General features: G+C 52.4%; 1 protein-coding gene across 1 annotated transcript in view; it reads right to left on the bottom strand.

Annotated features, from left to right (window-relative positions):
• DSCAML1 (DS cell adhesion molecule like 1) overlaps window positions 1-19685 on the bottom strand; it is a 293581-nt gene that overhangs the window by 37998 nt on the left and 235898 nt on the right. The window contains exons 16-20 of the mRNA XM_074977017.1: window positions 19151-19318; window positions 17751-17821; window positions 15750-15990; window positions 9092-9238; window positions 8288-8443 (exon numbers count right to left, since the gene is read on the bottom strand). Coding sequence (XP_074833118.1) covers window positions 8288-8443; window positions 9092-9238; window positions 15750-15990; window positions 17751-17821; window positions 19151-19318 — 783 coding nt within the window. The remainder of the gene's footprint in view (window positions 1-8287; window positions 8444-9091; window positions 9239-15749; window positions 15991-17750; window positions 17822-19150; window positions 19319-19685) is intronic.

Here is a 19685-nt window from a genome sequence, read left to right as displayed (position 1 = left end):
GAGATCTACAAAACCCATGACAGTAAATAAAGAAGAGCTATGAACTCCTGCCCATAATAAACACAGACAATGAAATAACAGGAAGAGGATTTAAAACAACCGAATGGACGTGTTTCTTCTCAACACAAGGCCAGCCTGAGGAACGCTTTGCCAGGGGATGCTGTGAAGGCCAAGGCTATAAAAGGGTTCAGAAGGTGCGAGATAAGTCGAAGGTGGGGGCTATTAGCCCGGATGGGCAGGGGTGGCGTCCCTTGTCTCTGATTGACAGAAGCTGGGAATGGGCGACGGGGATTTGATTTTACTTGTTCCGTTCGTTCCCTTTGGCACTGGCTACTCCCGGAAGACGCGCTACTGGGCTAAACAGACCTCTGATCGGACCCAGCGTGGCTGTTCTTATGCTCGGGTCAGCCATGCCCAGCACACAGCGATGTGCTCCTGGCCTGTCTTTGGGAGACTTGCACCCGCTCTGCTATCGACTGGATGTGCTGCAGAACGGGGGTACAATCTAGCCTAGCTGGGTTCTCTTCCTTCGAGGGGAAGGACTGCTCGTTAGGCTGAGCAGGGCTGACTGTCAGCGGCTTGAAGCTGGATGCGTGGATTAAAGTGCTCTATATCAGTGTAATAAGTAGAAAAACATACGCTTGCCCATGCAGCCCCTGCCAGATTGCAGCCTCCAGTAGCCTAAAGATGTAAGGAGCAACTTGGCACCACATCAGCCAGTAAACTGATTGCCTACTGAGCTGAAAACGTGGACAAAAAGCATCAGGCGGAATCAACAACAAAAGTCTGGTTCTTGATCAACACTTGCACTGCCAAGGTCACCTGGCCTCTCCGGGCTTACCCTACCAGGCCAACGCCTGTACGCTCACAGCAGCTTTTATACCAGAATGCACTCCAACGCCACGCAAAGGGCAGCGCTGAATACAGCCACATCCGGGACAAAGGGACAGCTGGCTGGCGAGGCAGCACACTGCGGAACAGAGAAGACTGTGTGGGGAAGGGACGTTTCTCTAAGGACTTCTTCTGAGGCAAACTCCCACCTCCTGCAGAAAGAGCAGCAAGACCTGCCAGAGGTGGTCTTTAAGGATGCAGCCTGAAGGCCCACACAGAATACTGTACGCCCACACGACTCACAGCTACGTGTGGCCAGGGGTGGGCTCACCGGGGAAAGGTACAGCAGAGAGATTAGAGGCTTTCAAGGCATTTACATGAGGGGGCCCCGTGACTGTCCGCAGACCCATCCCCTGCTGCACTGCACAGCTCTCGCCATGGCAGTGAGGATCATATGCAAGCAAAAGAGCCAGGCCCTGGCAAAGCAGCTAACTGTGGGCCTATTCCTGCTGCATCTGCATTCAAAGACAAAATTCCCATGGGTCTCAATGGCAGCAAGATCAGCACATGCGGCTCACTCCCTCTGCCCCCAGGATCAGATACACCTTTCTCCACTAACATGCCTTAGCCACAGTCTGCTCCTGCTGCCCATGTTTTCAGACTAAAATGTCTCCCCCAACAGCACTTTCGTGTCAGAAACAGCACTGTCAGGCTTCCTTTCCTGTCCCTGGCCACAAAGGTGCTGACATTCGGCGCCCCCCTAGCCTGGCTCACCTGATTTCTTGAGTCCGTCCTACATAAAGCTGCCAAATTATTAACAAATAATTGCAATTAGCTGTGGGATTAAAAAACAGTTGTGATAACAGCAGCTTTAATTGCTCCGTTAAGGCTAGGATACTAATTTACACTTATAAATATTTTGGATGGTTTCCTATATTTTCAAATACACTGATTTCACTGACAACAGAGAATATGAAGTGTACAGGGCTTACAGGGCTCACTTTATATTATGCTTATTACAGATATTTGCACTCTAAACAAATAAAATAACCACATTTTTCAATTCACCTAATACAATACTGAACGACAATTTCTTTATTGGGAAAGTGCAACTTAGAAATGTAGAATTTTTTTTTTTTTTTAGCAGAACGGCACAGAACAACAAACAATTTTAAAACCTACAAGTCAATAAGAACATTCAGTACATCTGGCACGTCAAAAAACTTCCATGAAGAGGTACAACAGTGAAACACGAATTCCTGTTCTCTCGTTCAGGTGACACTGTAAATAAGAAGCAGGCATTGTCTCCCGTAAATGTAAACAAGTGTGTTTGTCTAGCATTTTGCTGAACAAGAAGTAGGAGTGCACGGACTGATATTAATCTAGTTAATTTATTTTGTGTTAATCGCTTGGTTTAACTGGAATTAAATGACAGCCCTACCCAAAGTACGCATATGATCTGGTCTGAGAGGCGACTGTCAATCAGCAATATGCCATACCCACCACAGCGCAACCCCTTTCCGCAAGGGGAACTACACAAACAGTAGGCTAGTTAGCTGGCATTAAAAGGGACCAGTCATGGGAGCCAGGGGCCTGCATGCTGCTTCATGGAAACTCTTTAAGAGGGCCAAGAGGGTTGGGCTGGGTGAGCAAGCAAGCGGCTGGGGGGCAGTGATCCCACCTGTCTCTGCGCGGAGGGCAGACTGAGCTGGCAGGGCAGAATGGGTTTGTGCTGAGACAAGAGGAGGGACTACGTTGGAAAGCCAAAGAAGTGGACTGAGCTGGCAGGACAGAGGCTCTGCGTGGGACAATACTGTCAGGGGCTGCCTCTGACAGGGCAATGGAACGGAGCAGGAAAGCGAAGGAGACCCCACACAGCGACAGGGTGTGGGGCGCAGCACAGACGACACGCTTGTTGGGAACAGGCTCCGAGTGAAAAAAGAACAGAGGCTGGTACCAATATGACAAAAATTACAGGAAAGAAGAAGCTGAAAGCAGCTTGCGGTGAAAGGGAAAATGGTCCCATGGGGGAAACGTGTGTGGACTTGAGTTTACGAGGCACGAGATACTAAGTGGGAAACCTCATACCCTATGTGATGAGGATGGAAGAGGTGAGGAGTTCAACTAAAATACTCCGACAAAAACATGTTGCAGCTTACAAGCTGGGGAAAGCTCTGTAAGGAGCCATACCTTGTACGTTCACTGTGAAAGCACCTTGAAACTGTGCAGTCTACTGAGCAACACGTAACCAGCTTCATTCATTCGTCCATTCATATCCCTCTCTCTCTTCTCTCTCTCTCTCTCTCTAGCAACTCCTGACGGAGAAGGCGGCACAAGCGCCAAAGAAACAGCAGGAAAAGCCGAGAAAGAGCTGTGCAGAAAAAGGGTGTTCGTTCTGCACCCCCTCTCCACCCCCTGACCGAGGGCTCGGGATGGACCCTTCTCTGCACAGGTTTAGTTCCCCTCGTGGTGCCCAGTAGAAGGACTTCCCCGTAAACAGGGATCAAGGGCCATTCCTTGCCGACCCAAATGCTCAACGGGCCCCTTCTGTAGCTGAGGCTGTGACCCCCTTTAAGAAGGCAGAGGTCTCGCTGACTGTGCGCTCCTTCAGGCATTCACCTCTCCCTTTAAGAAGGGTGCAGCTCTCCCCTTTCTGCCTTGGCTCGGGCTGCAGGCTCCTGCTGGCCAAAGGGAGCCCCCTCGCCTGAGGGGATCTCCACAGGTCCCTCCTTTTCCGTGCTTTTCGCTCTTCCCCAGACTAATGCCTTTGCTTTCAGGCCCAGCCTGCGAGGACATTTTGGGTCTCCTTTGCCAGGCTCATTTAGCCAGACGCCAGGCGAAATGACTGCCTGCTACCACATTCTGAGGTCTTATCCCTCTCATGCTTCACCTACAGGAGCCTTTCTGTGCTGTAGGCTGAGTGACCTCCTCTTGTGGTCTCTGTGGCTTTGGGCTCTTTAAGAGCTAGAGATACAACATTCCCCTGTAAGACCTTGGCTTGGGCCACTGACTCTTGCTGGCCAAAGGACCAACCTCTCCTGAGGGAACCAACTTTCAGCACTTCTGCTTCTAGCCCATTGGATTCAGGATCACTCTGGAAGCAGGGCTGGGTCTCTGGCACCAGCCTGTTTTCAGACCCCCGGCCCGGGAAAATGCCTGCCCTGTAACCAGGAGATAAGGCCGCCTCCCTTCCTGCTTCAACTAGGGGGGGTCTTTTGTACCTGGGACCAAAAGACGCCTCTTTGGAGATTCTGTCTATGAGGCACAGTAAATTCCCCCAGAACCATTGCCCTATGGCTCTTTAGAGAGTTAAGGGACATCTCATTTGGGACCTATTCAAGGCCCATGTGACAAGATGTGTGTAAGGCATCCCTTCCCTCCTCTCCCTCCCACCGGAGGAGCCATGCAGTCTGGAACTTTCCCGCGCCCAGCCGCATCAGGTGGCTTGACCCTGAACCAATAAAAGGACGAGCTGCGCAAAGTGAGAGGCAGCTTGTGCGTGGTGAGTTGTCCTGGAGCTGGCTGGGGGAAGTTTCTCTCGGAGGCTAGGATATTGGGGGGGCTGGCAACTACTCGGAGGCCTTGCAGCCGCCTGGGGGAAGTCTCCCTCGGTGGCCACAATCTTCGGTCAACAGAAGGGAAAAAAACTATGTCACAAGAGAGACTGTCCTTTGAATTGAAGGCAATATAGTAGCTCTACAATTACAGTTCTCCAAGTACGGCTTGCAGCGACCAACTGAGCCATAACTGATTTGACGATACACCGTATTTTTAGTGTTGTGCTTGTGTCTATTACTTACACAGCCATGTCCAGGTTTTGCAGTGGTTGCAAGGATGAAAATTCTTGTTCTGGGGGTCTCCTCTGCCAGGAGGGCTAAACCTAGATCCAAGCCTGGGCCCGCTGGTAAATAGGGGCAGGTGGTGGGTTCTGCCCCAGAGCATCAGCCAGCATACTGGGCCTGGATATAGCCCTGCTGGAGCTCCTGGACTTCCTCCAGCATGTGTGTGTGGCCTCGTTCTGCCAGGGTGGTGCCCACGCAGCGTAGGCTTGGGCATTAGGGTGCTTCACCTCTGAAGTGAAGCTGGTATTCTGGTACGTGGTGCTGGTGCCGGTACCACCGGCTACTGCCACTTCATTCTGAGGACCTCCTTTGCCAGGAGGTCTAAACCCAGACGCAGGTGGTGGGTCCTACCCTGGAGTGTCGGCCAGAACCCTGGGCATGGATGTAGCACTGCTGGACTTTCTTTGCCTGGGCTCGCTCTGTGCCGCAGCAGTGGCTTGCCTCGTTCCACCAGGGTGGTGGCCATCCAGCGCAGGCTTGGGCGCTACGGTGCTTCACTTTTGGAGCAGATCCTCCTCACCCCACAGGTCTAGGCGGGTCTGCATCTTTCGCTGAGTCCAGGAGGGACCCATCTCTTGGTCCCTGGGCTGGCTCTTGGGACCACTCTGTAGGATTCCTTGAGGGCTCAGGTGTGCCGTGTACAACGCTGGCTGGAAAGGAGTGGGTGCAAGGGTGCAGCTCTGCTGTTCAGGCACACACAGAAATTTGTCACTACAGTGGCTGGCCTTTGAGACAGAATTATTGATCTGAGGATCTTCTTTGCCAGAAGGTCTAAATCCAGATCCTGCATCCTCAGCACTCTCCTTTATGGCAGCGAGACTTGGACCCTGTATGCCCACCAGGAAAAGAGGCTGAACGTCTTCCACGTGCGCTGCCTCAGGCGCATCCTTGGAATATCACGGAAGGACAGAGTGACCAACACCACCGTCCTCGAGCAAGCTGGAATCCCAACCATGCACACCCTCCTCAGGCAGCGTCGACTCCTCTGGCTTGGCCACGTCCACAGGATGAATGATGGAAGGATTCCAAAAGACATCCTGTATGGTGAGCTAGCCTCTGGCAACAGACCTCCCGGACGCCCCCAGTTGCGCTACAAAGATGTCTGCAAGAGAGACCTCAGAGAGGTAGACATCGAGCTGGACAACTGGGAAGAACTAGCAGATGACCGCGGCAGATGGAGGCAGGGGTTACACAAGGGCCTTCAGAAGGGCGAGATGAGGATCAGACAGCTAGCAGAGGAGAAGTGAGCACACAGAAAGCACAATAAGGACTTGCCAGACACCCACCACATCTGCAAGAGATGCAGCAAGGACTGTCACTCTCCTGTGGGTCTTCATAGTCACAGTAGACGCTGTAAATGAAGTCCTCAATTGAAACTTTAAAGGGCGCGATCCATAGTCTATGCAGACTGAAGGATGCCTACTACTACTACTACTAAATCCAGATCCAAGCCTGCAAAAACCCACTGCTTTTGCATCCCATTTTGAAAACCTGTCAGCTGAGAAACCCGAAATCTTTTTTCTAACCTTTCCTAAGTGCTTTACTACCATCCCGCTCCCCGCAATTATAAAAAGCCCATCTCTTACACAGGCAAGGCAGATTCCTCCTGGAAAAAGGGACATTTGGTTAACACGGCAGTGGAGTGAGGGAAGACGTCACCAGATACCCACAGCCACTTGTGGGGCATTTCTTCCCCCACGCGGCACCAGTGAAAATAGCCAGAATGCTACAGGGCTCAGGGAACTGTGGGATAGGTTCCCACAATACACTGCTGCCAGGGTCGATTTCGGCAACGCGTGTGTGGCAGCAGTAAATAGATTTTGTGGGGAGCATGTGAGAAGGTGAGGATGCTCAAAATCGAATTGATAAAACCCAGCGTTCATAAATCGATTTTAATAAAATCGATTTTAGCTTGTAGTGTAGATGCAGCCTAACACAGTCGCTCCACTGGAGCTTACGCTCCAACAGGCGACCCCAAGCCTGCCTAAGAAGCTGACCACCCTTGTCCTTTTTGTTTACTCTGATCCTTGCCTGAGGAAGGAGGAGGAAGACGATCCGTTTGTGATCTGGAGTGTACCACAGCCAGGAGAAGGAGTCTGTACACAGCTCCAATCATGGTCCGCTGGGGTTAGGGATGCCTCACCCCGCTCCCCATTCCAATCACCCTCCCCCCATGCCCCCGCGCACACACACTGAATTGTAAACCCATCGGATCACTGCTCCAGGGAGTGAGCTTAGCTTTCTGCAAGGTAGGCTGAGTGCTGCTGCTTAACATGAGAAGGAGAAGGGAAAAGATCGGCCTAAATTCCTGCCTAATCCTTTGTGAGCCCTAATTTGTCTTTCTTCTTGATTCTGTGGTCTGGGAAACATCTTGGCTGTTTTATTCATTGCTAATGACTCACAGCTGAATCTTCTTAATTCTAATTAACACGTGTTAATAGTTATCAGCCAGGGTAGGGGGAACACACAGGTGCTGAAATCCATAACCTCACTGCTTCCTCTGGTAGCAGTCAGCAATGCGGTGAGCCAGACCTCTGACCTAAGCGCAAGCTTTGCTGCATCTCTTGAAGGGAGGGATTGCGACCTAAATATCAAACTCAACCAACGGTGCTGCTTGGGCTGCAGTTCTCTTACGAAGGGCACTGGGAGGCAGCGATTGCAGGGACCCCAAACCCCACAACCAGGATGTGATCAGCTGCCCTCAGGGCTGCCCCCAGCCAGAACTGAGGAGGCCAATCTCCCCAGGGTCTGGCAGCAGTGGGAAGGAGCAGACACCCGCACAACCTGGCTGCCATCTCCCTGTCTTGCACCTGAGTCTTTCTGCATGATACCTCGGCTACTCGGCGTGAACGGATAGAGACAGACTGGCTCAGAGCTGTGGCCAAGCAGACTGGGGCATGAGAAGCAACCCCCTGAAAGGGGCTGAGACAGGGCAAGCGACAGGGAGCCAGGAGAGCCCCAGGTGCACCTGCCTGCATGCCTCTAGAGGACTGGTCCAGCACATATGATACCCTGTGGCATCTCCTTGGAGGACCCCTGCACACCCCTGTACTTGGGAGGGCTGGAGAAATGAGTTATGTGGGCTTCCCAGTGTCTTCCCCTGGACAGGCCCAAGCCACCCAGCAGCACGCCCATTCTCAGCTCAGACATAGAGATACCAAGTCCCACTGGCTGGAGGCAGCAGGGGCCGACAGCCTATTCCATGCTGGCCTGAGGACTGATACAATGGTGGGGTAGGTAGGGGGACTCCAGCACAGCAGGCACTGGGCTAGCGAGCTTGAACTTGGGCTGGGCTCGGCAGCAGAAGATGGAAGCTGGGGAGCCGAGTCAGCATTTGCCCCAGGGCACTGGTTGGAGGGCAGCCATTTCCTCAGGCTCCTCATTCACCAGGCACTTAACAGCTGTGCTCAACGCAGTCGTCCATCCTTCCCCCGCCCTGCTCCATTGGGACCCCCTCCCAGCTGCTGGCGTGCCCGTGCCCCAGCTGGACACCCCCCAAACCCACCTCAGGGTTCCCACCACCCTTCTGGCCTCCCCCACCTGCAGCACCCTCTCCTCCCCAGCTCCAAGCCATACAGGCGAGAGAGCCCCCCCCACACTGCAGCATCACTCACTGTCCTCCTTGGTCTGGATGTAAAGCACACTGCTGCGCACACCATCCCCTGCCTGCGTGTATGCCAGAACCTGGACGCTGTAGTTGGTGAACTTCTCCATCCCCCGCAGCTCCACTCGCTCCCGCGTGGTGGTGATATTCTGCATCTCGCCCCACTCTGCAGCGCAAGCAACAGGCAGATCAGCCTGGGACTTGGAACCAGCCGGCTCCTGGCACTCATGAGGGTGTGGCCTGGCAGCCTTGGCAGGGTTGGACTCTGCTCTCACTCTCATTACAGGGCACTGGGACAGGCACTTGCAGGTGCCAAGACCACATGTTGCTTTCCGGCCAGGCAGAGATGCAGGGCTGTGTTACAACCCACTTTAAGAGCCCATCTCTGCAGCTTCTCGGGCCAGCTTCCTGACTCCTCTTCTGCCTGGGGGAGGGCTTGCAGCAGGTGGATTTCCAACCTTCCTCCCCCCTTGGCTCTGTAGACTCTCACCTCACAGGCCTCAAAAGCCAGCGAGGGGACGGGCTCTGCTGTCAGGCTCTATATGTGCAGGACCATGCCGACATCCTGGCTCTTTATGGACACTGCTGCTGTCATGGAGAAAACAGAGCAGCATAGCAAGCTTGGCTGCAGACTGCAATAGCAGGGGACCAGGTGCAAAGCAAAATCGGTGTTGTGTGTGTAGACGAGGCGGGGACACAGAGACCCAGCTGCCCTCAGGGGCAGATCTAGGTAGGGCTGGGAAATTCATGCAACAATTCACAATTAGCGTAAGAAACAGAACGCAAAAAAAGTGAAGCCCATCTTGGTCCTCACCTCCATCCATGTAGAGAGACCAGAAGATCACCCTGTATCCCTTCAGCACACCATTCAGGGTACTGCGTGGAGGCTCCGACCAGGAGATCACAGCCACGTCCGATGTGATGGATAATGCTCGCACATTCTCAGGGGGCTGGCTGGGAACTGATGGAAGAGTCCATGGAGAGAAGGGGAGAGAGAGAGAATAGGAATTGGTTGGGGAAGGTGCAATGCAATGTGAGCTAAGCCACTGTAATGGTCTGTTCAGGTAGTTTAGTCCTCGCAAGAGCTACTCTAGGCTTTGGCTGCCAGCAATGAGTGGGAAAGAATTTCAGACTCTGAGATACACCCTCTTGGAGCACGTGATAAGTCAGACCCGCAGGTGGACTCCAACTAGACTGGGTCACAACTTCTCAATGGAAAAACCCATTTCCACCAGAAAACGTGGGCTCGTCAAAATCCATATGTGCCCCCAGGAAACAGGACTTCAGAGAAACGTTTCCATTTTTGCTTTGTGTCACGTTTTGTTTAGACTCCAAATGACACTTTAATCTCATGCTGAAACCACACACTTTATTTTAGATCAACATTTCCAAGCAAAGAATGACCCTGAGAGATGTCACAGCCCTTGACTTGGATTGGAAGAGCTGGGACGCATCACATGGACATTTACAAATCAAACCTTTGCAGAAAGTTCTGGGAATAGTTTTGATATTTTGAGACAAAACCAGAAGTTGAAACCTTGGGGTTTCCCAGGGGCTTGATTTCCTGCTTTCTGCCTCGCTCTAATCCCAGCCCTTCCGGGCATCTACACCAGCACCTCTCCCTTGGCTGGCAGCTGCAGACCCACCACAGCAGGCTCCACTCTGCAGCAAAAGATGGGGTGGAGAGTGAGATTAGCAGCAGCCCAAATGCAAACCTGAGTCGGTGGCAGGCAGCGCTGATGTAAGGGCGCCCAGCAGAAAGATCCTTCGCTGAAGGGCAGGGTGTGCCTAACCTGTGGCGTGCATAGGGTAACACACTGCACATCCACACTGCAGCTGGGGAGTGGTGATTTCCAATGCAGGTAAACACCTTTGAAATAGCTCCGCTTCAACGAGTGTGCACAAAATAGGGTGGGCGCCGTGGCTCTGGTGGAAGCCTGTGCTAGCTACCCAAGCCCAGCTTCAGGGTTACAAAATCCACGCTGCTCTTTTTTAGCGTGCTAGCTTGAATGTGTCTACCAGGACTGGGAAGGATGTCTCCCAACTGCAGTGCAGACAGCTCCAGGGAGTCCCCACCACTCTTGACACTGAGCACGCTCAAGCATGCCCTGGAAGTGCCATTAACCAAGGAACGGGAGCGTTTGCAGCACAGTAAAAGCAGCAACTGGTGCTTGCAAACTGAGGCCTGGCTAAAGGAGCAGACCTGCCCTGTCTAGTGAGAATTCATCACAATCAGGTGGAATCCAGCGTACCTTAGACCGAGCTCACGAAAGCAAAGGGGGACCTGCATATCACAACAGAGTTCTGAGATTTAGGGCTGGGGTTGGCCAGTGGCAGGCTGGGGTGGGAGGCAGACCAGGGACTGGCACAGGACTGGAGCCAGCCTGGGCACTTCTGCAGGCTGGTTGCTTAACACGGATGGATGCTTCTCCCACCCAAGCAGCCAGATTCAGGACACCTTCCTCTTCCCAGCGAAGGGAGCTCACAGCTGTGGGGGGCCAGAGAATGCAGAGAAGTCACCCCTGCGGGGCACCGTTCACCAAGCCTTTTGTAGGGACCTGGAACAACCAGCCCAACAGGGACAGGCTATATAGCATGGCCACCCAGGGAGCTTGCACTGCAGAGCTCAGCTGCCTCCTGGGGACACCCCAGGCCACCTCCCCTTCCAGCTCCAGTTTCATGCTGCTTGGAGAGGTGCACAGCACTGCAGGGGGCCGGATCCACTCTGACCAGCCCTCTGAATTCTCTCTGCTTTTGGTTGAGACTCCAAACCACAGAGCAGGAAGAGGCACCAGTGCTCGGTCCATATCGCTTAGTACTAACCCCACGGGGAGGCCATGAGGTGTGCCCTACCCTGCTACTCAGTTCACACACCCACTGCTGCTGCCCCCTGCGAGCTCCAGCTCGTCTCTTGACTCCTGACCAACTGGATTGTCTGGTGGACGTGTGAAACACCCCCGGACACCAGGCCAAAGCAGCGTTCACTGTCCGACCCACTCTTGCTTGCCCAGGGGCTGTTCTGCTGGCAGCGTTTAAACACACCTGCACAAAGGGGCCCTGCGCTCTGCATACTACCCATGCACAAATAGTGCTGCTGAGCCAGTCGGTGCCCGAGGTCAGCACCGTGGGAACGACACCCTAGAAATATGCTGCTCTGCAACGGCAACTGGCCATAAACTGTGCACCAGGTGGATGCAGAAATGACCCAGGGCCCAAAGTTTTGCTTTGACATTGAGTCCACTGAAAACCTTTTCCAAGCACAGCTGCGTGAAACTCCACAGCAGATCCAAACAACTAGAGCCATGCTCTCAAGGAAGCCATGAGACTGTATGCACTGTGCTTAAAACAAAGGGGAAAACCAGGAGAACTAGCTGGATGCAAGGTAATTAGATCCCATTGCCCCATAAGAGGTAACTCTAATTTTTATGAGCATTTAAATGATAATACATCATCCTAATGATTCTCTTTGAAAATGATTATTGTTTCATATTACTTAGGTGTAAAAATATAAGCACCATGTAATTAGGGCCTGAGTGTAATAAACTAATACAGGGAGTCCGTTTGAACAAAATGAAGGCAATATAATTATGGAAAAGACACTATTGCTAAAACAGGGGCCCTTGAATACCCCAGGAGGAGTGCTAATGGAGCCAGGAAATGATCATGCTTTGACAGGCTAATGAGAGCCTTAATTAAGTATGAAAAAGTGCTGAGCAAATGCAGTGTGAAACTTGTTTTTTTTGTTGTTTTTAAAATGACTCCAAGGCTAAAACCATCTCTCCCCAATGGAAACATCTCAGGCACTTTGTAAAACAGCCCTGCAAGGAGCAGGTGAAGCAGCTGCCAGAGCTCACAGGCTGGGCCCCCTCCAGCTGCTACCTGCAGCTTCCAGGGCACGCTCAGCCACTCCAAAAGGCTGGAAGCTGAGCAAGTGCCTAGCAGGGCAGCCCAAATACCCAGTGAGGCTTAGCACTTACACAGCACCAGAGACCAGAGGGCTAGTCCCACTTCCCTGACATGGCAAGTCTGGGGCAGAGGCCATGCGACTTGCTCCAGGTCGTGCAGCAAGTCAGTAATGGAGCCAGGCACACAACCCCCTTCCCCAGGGTGGGATTTGGCACACATATGCCCCCTCATTCCAAGCCAGAATTTATGAAGCTCTCCTATAGTTTAGGCAGAGGGAGCGTGTGTCTCTCAGTGAGAACAAGGGTGCACCGGCCAGGGCTATATCCCCAACTTTGCCAATAGTTAACCACATGTGACCCTGGGCAAGCTACTTCACCTCATGCCACCGTGCACCCAGCATATACTCATCTACCTGATACAGCTGCCATGAAGCTTAATTAGCACCCCCACCCTCCTCCGCCATGCGCTGAGCTCTTGAAAGGACAAAGTGCTGAGATGTGCAGGGTAGGACTGCAGGTCAGTGGGGAAGGAGGAAGGAAGGAAGGAAGGAATGAAGAAGGACCCCTGGTTCGAAAGGAGAAGGTAAGCCAATCAGCTAACTGCCTAAGGTGCTTGCATATAAATGCAAGAAGCCTGGGAGACCAACAGGAAGAATTAGAGGCCCTGTCACAGTCAAAGGAGTATGAGGTGATTGGGATAAGGGAGACTTGGTGGGATGACTCACATAACTGGAGCACTTGTCATGGAAGGACAGAAACTGTTCAGGAAGGACAGGCGGGGAGAAAAGGAGAGGAATGGCGCTGTACGTAACAGCAGTATGATTGCTCACAGGTCCAGTATAAGGAGAGAGAAAACCCAATCGACAGTCTTTGGGTTAAGTTTAGAGGTGGTAGCAACACGAGGTGATGTTGTGGTTGGTGTCTGCTACAGACCACCAGATCAGGTAGAGGAACATTTCTTCAGGCAACTAAGAGAAGCTTCCAAATCACAGGCCCAAGTTCTCATGGGAGACTTTAATCACCCAGACATTTGTTGGGAGACCAATACAGCAGCACACCGACAATTCAAGAAGTTTTTGGAGAACGCTGGGGATAACTTCCTGGTACAAGTGCTGAAAGAACCAACCAGGGGCCGTGCGCAACTTGACCTGCTGCTCACAAAACAGGGAAGAACTAGCAGGAGAATAGAAGTGGGTGGCAACCTGGGCTGCAGCGACCATGAGATGGTGGGTTTCAGGATCCTGGCAGAAAGAAGAAAAGTGAGCAGTAAAATACAGACGCTTGATTTCAGAAGAGCAGACTTCAACTCCCTGAGAGAACTGATGGGCAGGATCCCTTGGGAAATGAAGATGAAGGGGAAAAGACTTCAGAGAGCTGGTGGTATTTTAAAGAAGTCTTACTGAAGGCACAGAACAAACTGTCCCACTGCATAGTAAGAAATGCAACTATGGTAGGCAACCAGCTTGGCTTTACAGGGAAATTCCTGGTCAGCTTAAATTGGAACAGGATGTGTATAAGAAATGGAAACATGGACAGTTGACGAAGGAGGAGTATAAATATGTGGCTGGAGAATGCTGGGCAGTAAGCAGGAAAGTGAAAGCACAATTGGAACTGCAGCTGGCAAGGGACATGAAGGTTAACAAGAAGGGTTTCTACAGGCATGTGATCAAGAGGAGGGTGATCAGAGAGGGTCTGGGGCCGCTACTGGATGAGGAAAGTAACCTAGTGACAGATGATGCAGGAAAGCTCAAGTACTCAATGCTTTTTTTTGCCTCAGTCTTCATGGACAAGATCAGTTCCCAACCTACAGCACCAGGCAGTGCAGTATGGGAAGGGTGTGGGTAGCCCTCGGTGGGGAAAGAACAGGTTAAGAGCTGTTTAGAAAAGCTGGACATACACGAATCCAGGGGTCCAGATTTAATGCATTCAAAGGTGCTGAGGGAATTGGCAGATGTTATTGCAGAGCCTTTGGCCTTTATCTTTGAAAGCTCATGGACACCAAGAGAGATCCTGGATGACTGGAAAAAGGCAAATATAGTGCTCACCTTTAAAAAAAGTAAGAAGGATCCAGGGAACTATAGACTGGCCAGCCACACCTCAGTCCCCAGAAAAATCATGGAGGGGATCCTCAAAGAATCCATTCTGAGGCATTTGGAAGAGGGGAAGTGATCAAAAGTAGCCAACAGGGATTCACCAAGGGCAAGTCCTGCCTCACCAATCTGATTAGCTTCTATGATGAGGTAACAGGCTCTGTGGAAATGGGGAAGTCAGTGGATGTGACTTCGGCAAAGCTTTTGATACAGACTCCCACAACATTCTTGTCCATAAGTTGAGGAAGTGTGGATTGGATCCATGGACTGTAAGATGGACAGACAGCTGGCTTGATGGACAGGCCCAACAGGTAGTGGTCAATGGCTCAGTGTCAGATCTCGAGAAGTTATTATTCCCCTCTGCTCGGCACTCACCACGGGGGGGTAAAGCCCCAAAGCATTTTCTGTGCTGGCCAGAGGCTCAGGCAGCTGCGAGTCCCTTTCTACACCACGCAGAGGACATCGGCAAGCTGCCATTCCCAAAGAGGGAAGGACTAACCCACGGAGCCAGAACAAGAGGCACAGACACTGCTGTGTACATGCTAGGGCAGGGATGGGCAGCCACGAACAGAGGGTGGGCCACAGGGTTCCCTACTGGAGTTCCACCTTCTGCCCCACAGCCCCTCCCCCCCAGTGTACCACCCTCCCCCACATGCCTCTCATGCACCAGAGCCTCACACTTACCTGTACCTTCCCCTCTCCCCCTGAGCTGGAACAGCCACCCCGTGAACAGCTGATTAGCAGCTTTCCAGCTCTAGGAGGGCGGGGGTGGAGCGGGGACAGAGTGTGAATCAGGCGATTTGCAGCTCCTTTGAAAGTGCTGTAAGGGCGGGGGAGGTGTGGGCACCAGTGCCCCAGTGTGCAATAGGCACACAAAGGACAGGGGCAGCCAGGAGGGGCTGTGGGTCGCAGACGGAGCCCTGGTGGGTCACATGCAGCCCACAGGTTGCCGGCTGCTACTCCAGGATCTTACCTCTAGCGGATCATCAGCCGCGGGTGCCCAGCTCTGTGAACCGCGCCACTGCTGTCTGCAGTGTGCTTGAAAGCGAAAAACAAGCTGTAGCCTACACTAGGGGTTTGGCTGGTGCAGCTGCTAGAGAGATGGTGCAAAACCCCCATGTTGACAGCACCGCCCTCAGACTAGTTGGGCTGCACCAAAGGACCAGTACCAGTGACAGAGGGAGAGGTGTAGGTTGGATATTAGGGAACACTATTGCACCAGGAAGATGGGGAAGCACTGGAATGTGTTACCTAGAGAGGTGGTGGGATCTCCAGCCCTAGAGATTAAGTCCTGGCTGGGATGATTTAGTTGGGGTTGATCCTGCTTTAGGCAGGGGGCTGGGCTAGATGACTTCCCGAGGTCCCTTCCCGCCCTGGGATTCTATGATTCCATGAACCAACACACTCTGAACAGCTGGAAGCCCTTCACATGTCTCTGTACCCTTGTCTGCAGGCCCAGGGACCTCGCCATACTCACCATCCTCTAGCGTGGTGGCATTGATCTCGCTGGAGGAGGGCCCCGTCCCTGCACGGTTGAATGCCTGCACCACCACCCCATACTGTGCAAACTTCTTCAAGTTGTCCAAGGTGTAGACCTCACTGTCGCCTGTGGCCTTCATCTCCACGATGCTGTATTGCCCGTTGCTGCCAGGGCTGTTTTCCCGGTAGCCGATCTGATAGCCCCGGATCACCCCATTCTGGAGTTCCTTCTTTGGGGCCTGCAGAAATGGGGACACGAATGGAGAAGTATCACAGGGCAAGCAGCGTCCACCCTCATTTCAGCAGCCCTGCAAAGCTCCCCAAGCACTGCCTGGAACAACACACAGCGAAACGCGAGCTCTGAGTGCCCTGCGGCAGCGTACCCACGCGCATAGAGCATAAAGTGACTGGCCAGGTCCTAGTCCTGGCCGTGCCTACAGCTGGGGCAAATATTTAATGTGCTTCATTCAGCCTGGGGCTCAGCGTATCAAGCTCAGGCCTCAAGAGGAGAGAGGCTGCGAGACGGGCCCAGAATCCATATGGCGTTTTGGAAACAGGAAGTTGCTGTTTCCGTGCCTGATGTTTTATCAGTGGTTTACAAAGCCCTCTGCAGCCTGCCTCTCCTGTCTGTCTGTCGCTATCCCCTAGGTCCACGCTAAACTCCCTCCACTGCCAGGCACACTTGGGTGCCTTCATCTGAATTCGCCCACCCCAGCTGTCTGGACCCTTCCAGCTTTGTGTGTAAGCTAGCTCTGTGCCCTTACTGCTCCTTTGGGATAGCTGACAGCTCCTCTTACAGGTCACAGTTGCTCCCGGGCCCAACCCTTTGGTTTTTCCATCTGACCCGACTGTAGTGGTTGAGTTTTTAAAAAGACTCCTGCTTTTTGGCTTCTGTTAGGCAGAGCTCAGAGCTGATAATCAAATCGTAACAAAACCAGAGCCCTTCAGAGCCTGGCGGAGGGGCTGATAACTGGATGCTGATTGGCTGATGAGGAAATAACGATTGAGAACACCTGGCCAGAGCTGGGGCTCAAGTAGGCTGATCTGATTAGGAGGCGGGTGGGGAAGGGGCTGACAGTCTTAAAAATGCACGAGGGCAGGTTTAAATCAATTTTAACAATATTTCTCTGAAGCATTAAGAAATCAATAGGGCTGATTGCAAATTTATGTTATACAGCCCGAGCTATCCATCTCGCTGAAACTCTCTTAAAACCAAGCAACTTATCTTTCAAGTGAAGCTTATTTTTCATTAATCTGTTTTTCAGTGCTGAAGGGGAGGGAGGACTAGAGGATGGAGCCCTAAATTTATTGACTTGCTCGTTCATTCTGAAGTCCTAACTTTATAATCAATTTTATTTTTCATTATGCGGCTTCTGAAAAATAAATCCGATTCTAAATTTTATTGATCTTTGCACAAGCGTTTTGTAGCCAAGTGGCTGGATTGTTACATCTGTACCCTCTCTCCCCTCCCCTCTTTGTGGCTAACCTCGAAGACAGTAAATATCTTATCAAACACCATTAAAAAAGGGCCTCGTGACGGAGCTGGGGTAAACATCTAGCCCTTGCGTTTTCATTCTGTCTCTCAAATTCTACTTGGGCTGGCCAACCTGGTGAACAAAGATGTTCAGAGCCATGGCAGCAGAGCTGCTATTTAGGGTTGCTCCTAGATACTCTTGGCCTTAAAGGCAGCTTCTGTACAGCACAGCCATAATGATGCCACTATTACGCTTAGCACAGCTCCAGTGTATTTCTCTCCAACAATCTCATAGCACCTTAGGAATGCTGTTAAACTTCCTTGCAAAATACGTCAGCATTGTATTTCCATTTCAGACAGGGAAACTGCAACATGGAGACATAAAGTGACTTGCCCAAAGGGTTCACCAGTCCCTGAAATGTGCCAGACCAGGGGCCTGTCTCCACATATCACGGACATTGGGGTATCACCGTGCCAACCTAACTCCACACACAGCAACACCCCCTCGTCACCCCAGAAACGTACCTTCCAAGTGACTTGGATGCTCTGTGAGGTCATTGGCTGCAAGGTGACATCCATGGGGGGCCCATCCGGAGCTGTGGTGAAACAGATCAGAGTCATGTGCAAGCTCCAGAGGAAGGAGCCCATGGAGTCACTTTCGCTTTTAAGAAACAACTCTGCAATGGGGCAAACTTCACAGGGAACAACCAGCAACAGAGGGCTAGAGAAAAATAAATACATGTGGGTACTATCAGCTGCTTTGTTCCCTTGTTCTATTACTGAAACAAACGGTGCTTTAAATACAGGCTGTCTCCTCCTCCCAGTTCAACTCCCTTATTTCCTACCGACTAGTGCAGAACTGCTGAGTGCAAGTGGGCCAGACACGGTGATGAACGTCACCATTTTGGGAAGAGGACAGCACACAGACAGAGCACACTTTCGCATCTCCGAGTTGGAGACCGTTGTCCCAATGCCTGCCGCATTGCTTCTCCGATGCATGTTTGGTTGGGCCCACGTGCAGGACCCCGTCAGAGGGGACCAATACCCGTGTGAGTGTCTGAGGAGAGGACTCCGTTCCTTACAGAGGTCTGCACACACAAGCAGTGAAACGCGCAGAAAACAGCTGTGTTTTACCAGCACTGCTGTCACACTCTGCTCAGAAGCTTCTCTAGAAACCTCAGCTGAGCGCTCGGAGCCCAGTGGCGCACAGGCCGGTCAGCGGACACGTGCATTCCCACAGGAGAACAGTGTGGGGGTCAAACTCTGGCTAAATCCTGACAAGTGCTGCTCAGGGTGTGGAGAACTTGTGAGCAACTGGCTGGAACCTTGGCTTTGCTGAAGGAGATGGTACGACCTGCACCATTCAGCTGTTGGCTCGCGTGCAGGCAGGCTGCGCCACCCCAGGGCTTTGCAGTGCCCTGTGTGCTGAAGTTCAAGGCCAAGGGAGAGACCAGAACAGCTCACTCCCCAAGTCCTGCAGTGTGTGGGAACATGGACACTGGCCAAGACAACCAGGGGCAGCCCCTCCTTCTGGAATCGCTAGGGCAGGACCACGGAAAGCTCCCAGCTTCTGACCATCAATAGGAACACTTTGCCCAGCACCAAGGCCAGCTCCTGTGGCAGGGACACAACTCCCACCTTGCCCGCTAATTGCGGCAGCAAAAGCCGAGGGACCGGCTGTCATCGGCCATGCTGTGATACGCTCTTGCCCACCCACAGCCCCTCCCACACCCCTGCCTTGGACTGTTTGCTGTTTTGCATCCAGCTGAAATTTGTCCGTCCTTGGAATTCCCCCTTCCTGTCCCCCCCACCTGCCCGAACGAGTGTCACTGCCAGGAGTGATGGGGGTAGGGGCTGTGTCACCACAGAACAGAATGCAGGAAAGGCATGCACCCAGCAGAGGAAAATGTGAGAGCAAGAAGCACCTGCTTCTTCTGTGATGATGGTGAGCTCCTTGCTGGGCTCGCTGCGCCCGATCTTGTTGAAGGAGTACATGCGGATGCTGTACACGGAGGCTGGGTGCAGATCCACTATGTTAGCCTGGTTAATGGTGGGGGAGATGTTGCGGGTAGATTGCTTAAAATCCCAGGTATCTGGGGGAAAAAAAAGCAACATGGTTAAAGAGGACCAAGGTCCTATAAAGAGTCCTGGAGCTACTAGCTCTGCAGCAGCTCTGTCAGTCCCACAGGCTAGAATGCCTCCTGGTGTGCTCAGCTCCCAATAACTCAGTATCCCAGAAGGTGCATCGTCCTGTCTCATGTCCGATGTCCGCCTGCCCACTGAACCACAAACAGCCCATCTCTCCTGCCCCGGGACACGCTCATGCCACCCACACAGGGCAGAGCACTCTGAGCATCAGGGACTGCTGAAGATGGGAGGAGCCTTGCACGGTAATGCCAGGACAAGCATTAACCTGCTGGTAAGAGAGTGAGACTCTCAGCCGAGAGCTGGTGATGTATG

The sequence above is a fragment of the Carettochelys insculpta genome, chromosome 25 (genome assembly GCF_033958435.1).
Source record: "Carettochelys insculpta isolate YL-2023 chromosome 25, ASM3395843v1, whole genome shotgun sequence".
Taxonomy (NCBI): domain Eukaryota; kingdom Metazoa; phylum Chordata; order Testudines; family Carettochelyidae; genus Carettochelys; species Carettochelys insculpta.
Note: the sequence above shows the minus strand (reverse complement) of the source record. Positions and strands in the feature narration are given on the sequence as shown.